This window comes from Barbus barbus (assembly GCF_936440315.1).
Source record: "Barbus barbus genome assembly, chromosome: 34".
NCBI classification, from domain to species: Eukaryota; Metazoa; Chordata; class Actinopteri; order Cypriniformes; family Cyprinidae; genus Barbus; species Barbus barbus.
In genome coordinates this window covers 13,753,687-13,765,795 of record NC_136762.1, presented here as the reverse complement: position 1 = coordinate 13,765,795, position 12,109 = coordinate 13,753,687, and the positions used below count along the sequence as shown (strand labels likewise).

General features: G+C 34.9%; 2 protein-coding genes across 2 annotated transcripts; both read left to right on the top strand.

The window, feature by feature from the left end:
* Positions 1–226: 226 nt before the first annotated feature.
* LOC306854441 (uncharacterized protein) lies at positions 227–4,635 on the top strand. Its single transcript, XM_079392429.1, has 3 exons — positions 227–622; positions 1,122–1,206; positions 2,619–4,635. Exons 1-3 carry the CDS (start codon positions 497–499, stop codon positions 4,016–4,018), a joined length of 1,611 nt encoding a protein of 536 aa, XP_079248555.1. The 5' UTR covers positions 227–496; the 3' UTR covers positions 4,019–4,635.
* Positions 4,636–4,961: 326 nt separating this feature from the next.
* LOC306854438 (uncharacterized protein) lies at positions 4,962–9,127 on the top strand. The gene is made up of 5 exons (XM_079392422.1): positions 4,962–5,250; positions 5,397–5,583; positions 5,692–5,768; positions 5,874–5,958; positions 7,525–9,127. The coding sequence occupies exons 1-5, from the start codon at positions 5,101–5,103 to the stop codon at positions 8,964–8,966; spliced, it is 1,941 nt and encodes a 646-aa protein (XP_079248548.1). The 5' UTR covers positions 4,962–5,100; the 3' UTR covers positions 8,967–9,127.
* Positions 9,128–12,109: the final 2,982 nt, after the last annotated feature.

The window sequence follows — 12,109 nt, the reverse complement described above, 5'->3', positions numbered from 1 at the left end:
ATAGGAGTTTCTCAACATTTACAGTTCAAAGCTAATTTTACATGACACAAAAACAATGAACAAGCTTATTAGACAAATTAGCCAGAAATGGCTGGTTATTATAAATAATAAACTATAGTATTATCTATAAGTTGTTTAGTTTGTTTATCTGTTTCTACAGGGAACATTTTCATTCAAATTTAATAAAAAATTATTAATGGTCAATGGCGCATATTCGCATACTTTTATTTTGAAATGGTTATGAACTAAAGAGGAAGTGCAACTTTTCCATGGAGTTTGCATACCTGACGTATAATTACAATATAATGATTTGGCTTCATGTTGAGATTTGTTATTCACGATCTATTGGGATCATTTGACTGCATGTATTCAAACTGGTTTTTACAATCTTTTAGGCGTTGGACTACCAATGCAGGACATTTTTCTTTTAAATCTTGCTGCAATATTATTTTGAAATAATATTCGAGCACAGTTTCTCATTTCTGCACTGGTCACTATGTCCAGGTATGAGCTTTTTCAGAGTCGAACTGCTCTGTTGATCTTATTAATGCCGGACACACCAAACACATGCAGCTCTGTTGAACCTCATCTCAACATGAAACAAAACGACACTCAGACTGAGGTAAGAGTTTGTGTTATTAAAATTGTTTGTAACTTGAATGGTTGCAAGTGGCTAGCTTGTATCCTGCCTGCTCTGTCATTTTAAAAACAAGATGGATAGACAGATTTTTTTCTATTAAACTAATGACAACAATATGCTTATATTCCTTGATAGCAAATTGGTAGTACAGTATGAAGTGCTGGTATGGTATATAATATGCATTTGAAGAGTTGCAAGAGATGCAAAATGCAAAAAAGTACCATCTGAAATTTTCTTCTAAAATGAATCATTTTTATCAGGCTCCTATATTTATGATCAGTTGTTTCACTTTAATTGCATAGAAAAGGACCTATACATTGCCATTAGAGTAAAAATGACTGAACCTAAACATAGGAACCTGGTAAAAATGCTAATTTTAGATAAATTAGGCACTTAGAGGCTTTTGCATCTGAACTCTTCATTTGAAATTTTAGTACTATTTGTTTGCATGTAAAACATTTCCATGTAATGTGAATTACAGGCTGCTCAGGAGAGTCATGCAAACAGATGTCCTTCAGAGGAGGACAGAGCAGAAGACAACATTCAGACTGTAGTCATCGGTGATGGTAAGGTAAAGTTGTCATAACTCGCTTATAATTTATGTTATTCGTTTATAAATAAGTACAGCTGCTGGTTGTTGGGTGGAAAATCCCCCGTTTCCCCATTAAGATTTTTCACCCTGCTTTTTTACTCCTTATTTTAGCTTTTATGTCATTTTATATGCTGGTTTTTCCCTACAAGTTCACCTAATTCATGCATTTAGAATTCTTAAAATGGTCTTAATTTTAAATTTACTTAAAAAAAATATGACATTGATTTACATGACAATACATCAGAATTTCATTCATTCTTTTTTGCCAAATAAGTAATATTTGCACCAAATTTTTGTTTCCATTTTTGCCTGTGAATAAAAGTCAAAAGGGTTGGATCCACTCAAATTGACTTAAGGCTATTTGATATTTAAAATGAAAAAATAGGAAAAAAGCCCTTTGATACACTATATTGCCAAAAGTATTGGGTCACACTCACCCCCTTCTAATGAACAGGTTTGACTACTTTAGTAATTTCCATGAGTACAAATCTTAATGTTTAAGCATATAATGATATTCTAGGGAATTGTGGGCTTCTAATTTTATTGCAACAGTTTGGACAGGACCCTTTTCTATTCTAACCTGACAGTGACTCTGTGTATAAGGCAAGGTTCAAAAAGACATGATTGATTCAGTCAGTGTGGAAGAACTTGACTGGTCTGCAGAAAGCCAAGTCCTGATTCCAGCTGAACACCTCTGGTGTGACTTTAAATGCAGACCTTGAGAGGAAAACTCATCACCAAACACCAATGATTTGTACATACACTATATTTGTTCACCCCCTTCTTTAGAACAGAAGAAGGCACTTCCAAAACTGTGGCAACAAAGATGGAAGCATAATTCACGTATTTAAAAACTGTATTTCCATCTCTGTTGCAACAGTTTTGGAAGTTTCTAAAATTACTTTAGCCATATACCATATAAGTCCTTGGTATTTGGTGATGAGTTTTCGGCTCAAGGTCAAAGAGGTGTTCAGCTGGGATCAGGACTTGGCTTTCTGCAGACCAGTCAAGTTCTTCCACACTGACTAAATCAATCATGTCTTTTTGAACCTTGCCTTATACACAGAGGCACTGTCATGTTAGAATAGAAAAGGGTCCTGTCCAAACTGTTGCAATAAAATTAGAAGCACACAATTCCCTAGAATATCATTATATGCTTAAACATTAAGATTTGTACTCATGGAAATGACTAAAGTAGTCAAACCTGTTCATTAGAAGGGGGTGACCCAATATTTTTTGGCAATATAGTGTATATTCTAGTTTCAATAGGAAATATATAGTGACAAAAGGTATTTCATGTGGTCTTTGAAGCACTTCTGTCATGAGGAATCATTAATAGCTTATATGTTCAACACTAATTTGTATTATTGTGTTGTTTTTCATCAGCTGATGACAAAGGTTGTTCTGAAGATCAGGAAGGCGTGTTGCAGACATCAACCAAGCGACCTGAAAAGCCACAAGAGGATGAGTCTTTTGAATGTGAGCAGTGTGGAAAGGCCTTTCCCAAGATGTTTTCTCTTCTTCGACACAAGCGTGTGCATTCGGTCATAAAGCAGCACTGTTGTGAAAAATGTGGGAAGAAGTTCTCACAATTAAGAGCGCTAGAGACTCATTTCCGCAAACATATGCAGAAGTTTGAGAAGAAGAAATTTCCCTGCGCTACTTGCGGAAAGAGTTTCAAAGATCTTACAGCACATGAACGGGTCCATGCAGAAGTCAGACCATTTACCTGTGATATATGTGGACAGGGATTCACAGTCAAAGGCAGCTTATATATGCACCAAAGGGTGCACACGGGCGAAAAACCGTACACATGTGACACCTGTGGAAAAAGTTTCTCTCTAATAGGCACCCTAAACTGCCACAAGAAGTTTCATTCAGATGACAGGCCGATAAAATGCAGCCACTGCAATAAGAGCTTCAAGTGCAAGAGTCATTTGAGACGCCATCTTCCTGTGCACACTGGTGAGAGACGATATACGTGTAAAATCTGTGGTAAAACATTTGCGCATCATGAAGCGATGACACGCCACATCCTCATTCACACCGGCGAAAAGCCATACATCTGTGAAGTGTGCGGTAAAAGATTTCGCCAGAGAAGCAATTTAAAAGTCCATATGCGGGTGCACCAAGAGACACAACTTAAGTGTAAAATGTGTGGGAAAACATTCCACCATGAATTTTTGCTACAGAACCATATTTTATCACACAATCATACTGGAAATTCAAAAGAAGACCAACTTTTGAATTCCAAAACTCAACTGCAGCTGCATTCAGACAGTAGCAAACCTTTTACATGCAAATTATGCGAGAAGAGCTACAGCAACATATATAATCTTCGCATACACGAGAAGCTTCACACAGGCGAGACCCCATTTAAGTGTGAGGTCTGCGGTAAGGCCTTCGCTCTCAGAAAGTCCTTTAAAACACATATGTCGTGCCATTCAGGAGATAGACCTTACAAATGCATAGCATGCTCTAAAACGTTCAAGTGGTCTGGCTCTCTGAAAATGCATATGAAGACTCATACTGATGAAAAAACTCACAAATGTGAGACGTGTGGAAAAAGTTTTCGCTTGTATGGAAATTTAAAGCGACACAAGCGTGTCCATGCTGGGGAGAAGCCGTTCAGCTGTAAGGTCTGTGGGGAAGGGTTTCCAGAACTCGACCATCTCAAAACACATATGCATATCCATACTGGAGTGAAACCCTACACGTGCCAGAAGTGCGGGAAGAATTATGTATATCTTAGATATTACAATGATCACAAATGCAAACCTGTATGAGATAGATGTCATTGTAGTAACTTTTTTAGGATTTTTTCATATTGTAATATTTCCTAGACAAATGTTTGGGCAACATTGTGAAGACATTTAAATAAAACATTAGGCTGAAAAGCTGTTGTTATTTTTAATGTTGCATAATATGGCCCTATATAAGAAAAATGATTTATATTATTGTGATACATTCATGTAGTAAAAACTGTTAATGTGTTGGCATAGTTATGGAAAACCTGGAAATATGAGGTAATTTATAACGTGTTAATTGTGCTTTCCATGCCTGAGAAAGTAACTGAAAATAGTAAAATACGGAAACTTTAAAAGTGAGTTTAAATGTTTCTAGTTGTGCTCTGATTTAAATGATTTCATCAGGTACTGCCCTTGTATAGAGCTTGTGAATAGACTTGTGCTTTTCAATGAATATTCAAACTTGTTTACAGAATTATCTGAATGATTTATTAGTGAATTTATCTGATGTAAAATATCGGGGAAAAATATATATTTTTAAAAGTGTAAAAAAAAAATCTTTATCCAGTCATCAGAAATGACAAAAAAAGCTTATGATCAAATGCATTCACGACTCTGTTATTAAGAATAAAATCTGGATTCTCTTAAATAAACTCACAACACTTGTTAAATCACTGACCTTAAGCATGCAAATTAAAATGTAATTAGGAAGTTTATTATTCATTTTGTAATTAGTTAGGCTGGAGTCTGCTTCTATGAGATCGTTTAACGACTTTTATTTTGAAAGTCTGTTTCGGAAGTATATTTGTTCCAGTCACTGGGGTCTATATGGGTCTTAGCAAAACTATTTTAAGATCAAATTGATCCAAAACAAAAAGTCTAATGACCTCAACAATTTAGCACTGAAATGTAAACACCCTACGTTTAGTTTGTTTATCATAAGCAATTTTATGGCATTCAGATACTTTTATTTTAAAATAACACTAAGAGGAAGTACTTACTGTTTAGTGCAACTTTACTGGGAGTCCAACGTTTTGTTTATTTTCTTCTCACTCTGTCCGTGCAATCTGTCAAACACAGGTTGAGTTGATTTTGCTGCTTTTCTCTTAACTGTGGTCACTATGGCCCGGTTTGAGCTTTTTCAGAGTCAAACCACTCTGGTCGTGTCTTTACTGATGGACTCTGCTAAACACGAGATACGAAAGACTTTTACAAGCAGCTCCCATGAATCCAGTCTCTCCATCAAACCAAACGATGCTCAGATTCAGATGGTGAGAAAGTCTCTTTAAGTGATTTTAACGTGCTTGGTGAAATAGTGAAAGAAACCTCCTTTTGTTTACAGCCTGGATAAGTTCTTGTATTATTCTTATAGTATTAATTTTTGTTCTTAATTAAATCATCTCTTTTATCAATGCAGCTTAATTCCATAATGGAGAGGTTTGCCATAGAAGTGGTGCAGAAGATTTGCAATCTCTTCAGATACTGTTCATCTGTTGCACCAGTTCCAGCTCAAATATGTTTGAATGTTCGAGACGAGCTGAGGAGGACTTCATCTCAGATGGGATGCTGTCTCAGTGGAGCAACACATATCCAAGAGTTTCCGGGTACTTGACATAGATCCTCCACATGAGTTGCAAGCCTGAAAACTTAACCCTCACTGCCCTTTATTTTAGTATTTGTGGTGATTATTGTTTTGTGTTCCTCTCTCACAGGAGATGCTATAACTCTCTCTGTGAGTCCTCTGAAGCATCCTGCAACAACGTCTCACCAGCAACCTTCAAACACTGAAGTGAGTTATAATACAATGCAGTTTTAAATAAGAATTTCTTTTAAAGATATAACATAGAGTGTGATAAATGTTTGTTGAAACCCTTACATGTGATTCGTATTATAGCCTGCAGAGAAAAGTAATGCAAGCAGATATCTTATGGTGGAGAACAGAGCAGAAGAAACCATCCAGACACTATTCATCAGTGATGGTAAGAGTCTCAACTTTTAGTTTGAAATTTCCCACCCTCTTTATTTTTACAGTCATTCAGTGGCTATGTTTACATGCACAATTTTTGGTTCACTGTCTGAAATAATATAGTAATATAGTGACATGCATTACTATACATGTCAGTGTTGTTATTGTTAACTAAAGCTATTAAAATAATTTTTTGATAACTGAAATAAAGCTGAAATAAAATTAAATATTAATATTAATTGCTTAACATTTAAAAAAAAAAAAAGAATGGTAACTAATAGAAATAAAATAAGTTCAAGTTGAAGCACTAAAATGACAAAAACTGAAATATAATAAATTAAAAGTAAATAAAAATCTAAAAAACAAAACCTATTATTAATAACAAAAGCACTTAATAAAATTACTAAATAACTCTAATTCAAAACTGAATATATAAAAATAAAGGCTATTAATAATATTAATACATGTATATGAATTAATGCATATAAATAATATTAAAATATTGCTGATATATATTACATTTTAAAATATAGCTTTTTAATAATTTGAACAACTGTTAAATATTAAAAAAAAATCATTGAAATTTGGTTATATAAAAATGTATTGTACAACATTTAGTATATATTTAGTATATACATTTAAGTATATACATTTAAGGCTAATTATTTACTCTCATTCCCAAAGTGAAACAAAGTGCAGTAAAATACACTTTATTTAAGTTCACTAAGTACTAAGTACACTTCCATAATGTACTTAAAGTTCTCTATTTTCATGCACTAATTTTGTACTTAATATACTAAAAATGATTCTTTAATACTTCTTAAGATAATTTTAAGAACATTAAGTATACTCAACTATGCTATTTTGGGACACCATGAATATGAACTAAAATGTTAAAACATAATTTCTCTGTATTAAAAAAAATTGTATTTAGTTACCACTTGTAGTACAATTGAAACCATCTTTCATGCACTTTTAAATATACTTTATTAGAGGAAGCAGAGAGCAGCAGACAGATCAAGATCTTAGGTGCAAGAGAAATAGTCCACTGGTAGCGCGGTGACTGCAATGGGCACGAACCAGCCAATGTAACCAAAATGTACTTACAACTATTACATTACCAATATATTTGAAATAAAATCAATTTAATTTAAACTTAGGATAACTATATAAAAGTGTACTAACATTGAAGAAATTTTTAAATCATTCAAAGCACACTTTTAAGAAATACACTAATAAAAGTCCTCTGTATAGTTTTGCAGTGGTATACTTTATTTCAATGCACTAAAAATCTGTTTAAATCTCAGTGGTATTTAGTATACTTTTGCAGTTGCAATGAAGTGCTGCTTAAGTAGAAAAATACTATTAATTTGTGAATTTGTAGTGTATAACCTTTACAACTTTATTTAGCACAAAAAAATAAGAATGTACTACAAATGTACTTGCTGGTATTTGTTTTTGTGCATTCAAGTATACTTTTTTCACCTGGGTCAGCAGGATGAGTTTTTCTAAACTCTGTATATTTGAATAGACTGTGATTAATGTTGATTGACCCTGAAGTTTTTTTTTTCTCCAACAGCTGATGACAGGGGCTGGTCTGAAGATCAGGAAGGCGTATTGCTGACATCAACCGATCAACCTGAAGTTTCACAATCAAAAGAGTCTTTTGAATGCGAGCAGTGCGGAAAGGCCTTTCCAAAGATGTTCTCTCTCGTGCAACACAAACGTGTGCATTCAATCGTGAGGCCGCACAGTTGTGAAAAGTGTGGAAAGAAATTCACACTGCTGAGAGCGCTAGAGACTCACCTCCGCAAACACTCGCAGAAGTTCGAAAAGAAGAAATTTCCCTGCGCTACTTGTGGAAAGAGCTTCAGAGATCTCGCAGCACACGAACTGGTCCATGCAGAAGTCAAACCATTTACCTGTGAAATATGCGGACAAGGATTCACAATCAAAAGAAGTTTATACATGCACCAGAGGGTGCACACAGGGGAAAAACCATACAGATGCGACACCTGTGGAAAGTGTTTCCCCTTGATTGGCACGTTGAACTACCACAAGAGAATTCATTCAAACGACAGGCCGATAAAATGCAGCCACTGCAATAAGAGCTTCAAATATCATAAACTTTTGAAACACCACCTCCGCGTGCACACGGGCGAGAGGCCGCATACATGCGACATCTGTGGGAAAAGCTTCGCGCTTTCCGGGACTCTAAAACGCCACATCCTCATTCACACCGGCGACAAGCCATACGTCTGCGAGGTGTGTGGCAGAAGATTCAACCAGAGAAGCACTCTAAAAGGCCACATGCGAGTTCACGGGGAAAAGCGATTTATGTGTGAAATGTGTGGGAAAACGTTCCAGTATAATTACGTCCTGAGGAACCACATTCTTACACACAATCAGATTGGAAATGCAGGCAATAAAAGTAACGCTCAGCGCTGCGATGTGTGTGGAAAGTTCTTGAGCTCTGCCTATGCATTAAAAGCCCACTTACAACTGCATTCGGACAACAGCAAACCTTATACGTGCACGTTATGTGACAGAAGGTACAGCAGCGTACATTCCCTCCGGATGCACGAGCAGCTTCACACAGGAGAGAAACCTTTCAAGTGCGAGATCTGTGGTAAGGACTTTTCTCTGAGGGCTTCGTATAAAACCCATATGTTTCTGCATTCAGGTGAAAGACCTCACAAATGCGTGTTGTGTGGGAAACGATTCAAGCTGTCGAGCTCTCTGAAGATGCATATACGCACTCATACTGGTGAAAAACCACACAAATGTGAAACGTGTGGGAAGGCGTTTCATTTATCGGCTAATTTGAAAAGACACAGGCTCGTGCACACCGGGGAAAAGCCATTTACCTGTGACATTTGTTTGAAGAGTTTCACACAGCCCAACAATTTGAAGGCACACATGCACATTCACACTGGTAAAAAGCCATACACATGCACTAAGTGTTGGAAAAGTTTTGCCTATCAGAGAAATTATAAAGATCACAAATGCACTCCACTTTGAGAGATTTCAGACTGCTGAACTTATGTCTGCCAGGTCCTTGGATTTCATGTAGGATTGTAAATAATTTTGTGTAAGTTACAAGTAATGCTTGACTCTTAATTTATTTATAAAAATAAATAAAATGTTTTCCTTGTGGTTTTGCAAGGAAATAGTTGAACATTACATTTGAATTGTTTTTGTGTGTGTTCTTTAAATGAAGGATATCAAACTAAACGCCATTGTATAAATCAAATCATATGTCTTATAATAAACATAATTCCAATGGCTCCACTTACAGTGGCGGAAAAAATTATTTGCCCACTGGCAAAGAAATTATCAGTCTATAATTTTAATGGTAGGTTTATTTGAACAGTGAGAGACAGAATAACAACAACAAAAAAAATCGATTTGCATTTTAATGAGTGAAATAAGTATTTGACCCCTTCACAAAACATGACTTAGTACTTAGTACAAAACCCTTGTTAGCAATCACAGAGGTCAGACGTTTCTCGTAGTTGGCCACCAGGTTTGCACACATCTCAGGAGGGATTTTGTCCCACTTCTCTTTGCAGATCATCTCTAAGTCATCAAGGTTGTTATTGTTGTTATTCTGTCTCTCACTGTTCAAATAAACCTACCATTAAAATTATAGACTGATCATTTCTTTGTCAGCGGGCAAACGTACTAAAAAAGCAGGGGATCAAATATTTTTTTTCCCCCACTGTAGGAAATCTGAGTCTACTTATTGTTTTTTCAGGTCCTAAAATATATAAATATCTAACCAAAAATATTGATTTTAAATCTATTTAATTTGTGCAGGATGTCTATATATATATATATATATATATATATATATATATATACACATTATAAACTAATGTATATATTTAAACAATACATTTATATAATTAAATATATGATGCAAGGACGAGAGTTCCAGACAAAGTCATTATAAATGATAGCATTTACAGATGATAATCATAACGAAAAATTTAAATTAAAGAAAACGATTAAAAATTAGTACAAAATCCAAAATGAGTATATTGTTCAAATTTCTAAAAGAGTAATCTAATCTAAAAATCTTCAGAAGTCAAAAGACAAAATCAAAGATATATCACCAGAAGGTTTATGATCGATAATGCCAAATGAGTTTATCCATTGTGTCATTACCTACACCTTAACCTACCAAAGGTTTTCTACATCTAAATTAGCTTGAAGTCAGGACTGGGTCACGTTGACATGACAATTAAAAAAAATGGAATAGATAAGATTAGATAAAAACAACGATGAGGGTCGTGGTTTTACATCCTCTGAGCAGAAACCTTAGCAATATTAACTAAATATCCAACGAAAACATCACTTAAGCATAACAAAATGTAATATACTATATGTCAAATATAGAAAAACATATTACGTCAATGGAATATGATCCTAAATGAGAATAAATTAATAAAAAAGAGTAGGCTGTATAAGACAGTATTATGAATATAATGAATATTAACAATAAAAATAAAGAATAACTTATAATGACTATACCAGGGATGGAAATTAGCACCCGCCACCAGCCAAATGCGGGTGATTTTGTGTTGCGGCGGGTAAACTCGCTTCACCTACCGGCCACCGTGGCGGGTAAATAAAAATAGCATACTGTTTCACACGGACGGCGGACACTTTTAGAGGAGGCACCTAATGTTAGAGCCTGCAATACTGCGGTTTCACCAGTGTGGCACTGTAGCGCAAGACTGTAGTTCAGCCCTCCTGGATGCATTCAAGAGAAGAAGACATACAGCGCTTCAGAGAAAATGCACCTGAACTTGAGCGGCGATTGGATGAACATGTTAATATATAGCTCGCTTTCGTCTCAGTAACTAAATAAACACAATAAAAACTGACAGCAGTGTGAAAACAGCATTTAAAAATGCATCTGATTACAACGATGTGGATGTTTGAATGAGCTCTGCTTTTCAGTAATGTAATGTCCGGACTAAAGCAGCTCTCCAGTGTGGAGCTAGCTAATTGTTAAATATTTTTATTAGTGGGAAAAAAAAGTGACAGTTTGGTTTACAGAGACCAAAGCTTGATCTAGCTAAGGACTGTTTTGATTATTCATAACCCTATAAGGTATTTTAAAATATTATGTTCTGAATAAAATAGTTTATCCAAAGCATCGTATCACTTACCTTTATTATGTTTCTTATCTATATGACTTACAAAAGGAGAAGTTAGGCAGAATGTGTCATTCAGTTTCTTTTTTATGTAGCTAATTAAATGGTGAGAGAGTGTCTCTGTCTGTCATTTCATTTGTGTGCCAAATACATCTATTTGTATAATGAATTGGTGACACTTTACAATAAGGTATAATTTATTAACATTAGTTAATGTATTAATTAACATCAATGAACAATGCATTTATTACATTTAACTATTAATCTTTGTTAATAAAAACTTAAAAAACAGCATTAGTAAATGCTGAAATTAACTAACTTTTAGATTAACAAATGCTGTAGAAGTATTGTTCATTCTTAGTCCATGTTAACTAATGTTAAATGATGAACCTTATTGTAAAGTGTTGCCAATTAATTGTTTAATAATTGTAATTACATAATATACTTTTCTAAAGCTGAAGTGACCTTTATGTTAGAATATGTATAACTTAATATTTTAACTAATCACAAAAGCTGAATTATCAAAGTCTACAGGTCAATCAGTGGAATAATCGATGATTAGTCGATTAATCGTTCTAATAATCGTTAGATTATTTGATTATCAAAATAATCGTTTGTTGCAGCCCTAAGAGAAAACATCTCAGGAGGAGCCAGTGGACAAAGAGGCGAAGGTCAAAAAACGTTTTTTTAAAGAACGATGGAGAAAAGCAGACAATGGGGAGTGCCGTGATTGGTTAGTTTACGAAGAGACAAGTCTGACAATGTTCTGCTCGGTATGTCGTCAACACGCTTCAGAAGATGCCAAAACTAATAGTTTCATTGTTGGGACTAAAAACCTAAAACTGGAAGCCATAAAAGACCACGAATCATCCGAGCAGGCGTAAATTGGACTGGGAGTGGGGAGGATGGGTGGAGGAATGTTAGTTTTTTGTTTAATCTGCCCTACTCATTTAATGAAATGTATATCAGTTCATGGTTTGTGTGTGTATAAGAGAGAAA

Coding starts and splice junctions, on each gene's coding strand:
- LOC306854438 (XM_079392422.1), top strand. CDS start 5,101: ATGGCCCGGTTTGAGCTTTTTCAGAGTCAAACCACTCTGGTCGTGTCT. Junction 5,251..5,396: donor ACGATGCTCAGATTCAGATG/GTGAGAAAGTCT, acceptor TTATCAATGCAG/CTTAATTCCATAATGGAGAG. Junction 5,959..7,524: donor GACACTATTCATCAGTGATG/GTAAGAGTCTCA, acceptor TTTCTCCAACAG/CTGATGACAGGGGCTGGTCT.
- LOC306854441 (XM_079392429.1), top strand. CDS start 497: ATGTCCAGGTATGAGCTTTTTCAGAGTCGAACTGCTCTGTTGATCTTA. Junction 623..1,121: donor AAAACGACACTCAGACTGAG/GTAAGAGTTTGT, acceptor TGTGAATTACAG/GCTGCTCAGGAGAGTCATGC. Junction 1,207..2,618: donor GACTGTAGTCATCGGTGATG/GTAAGGTAAAGT, acceptor GTTTTTCATCAG/CTGATGACAAAGGTTGTTCT.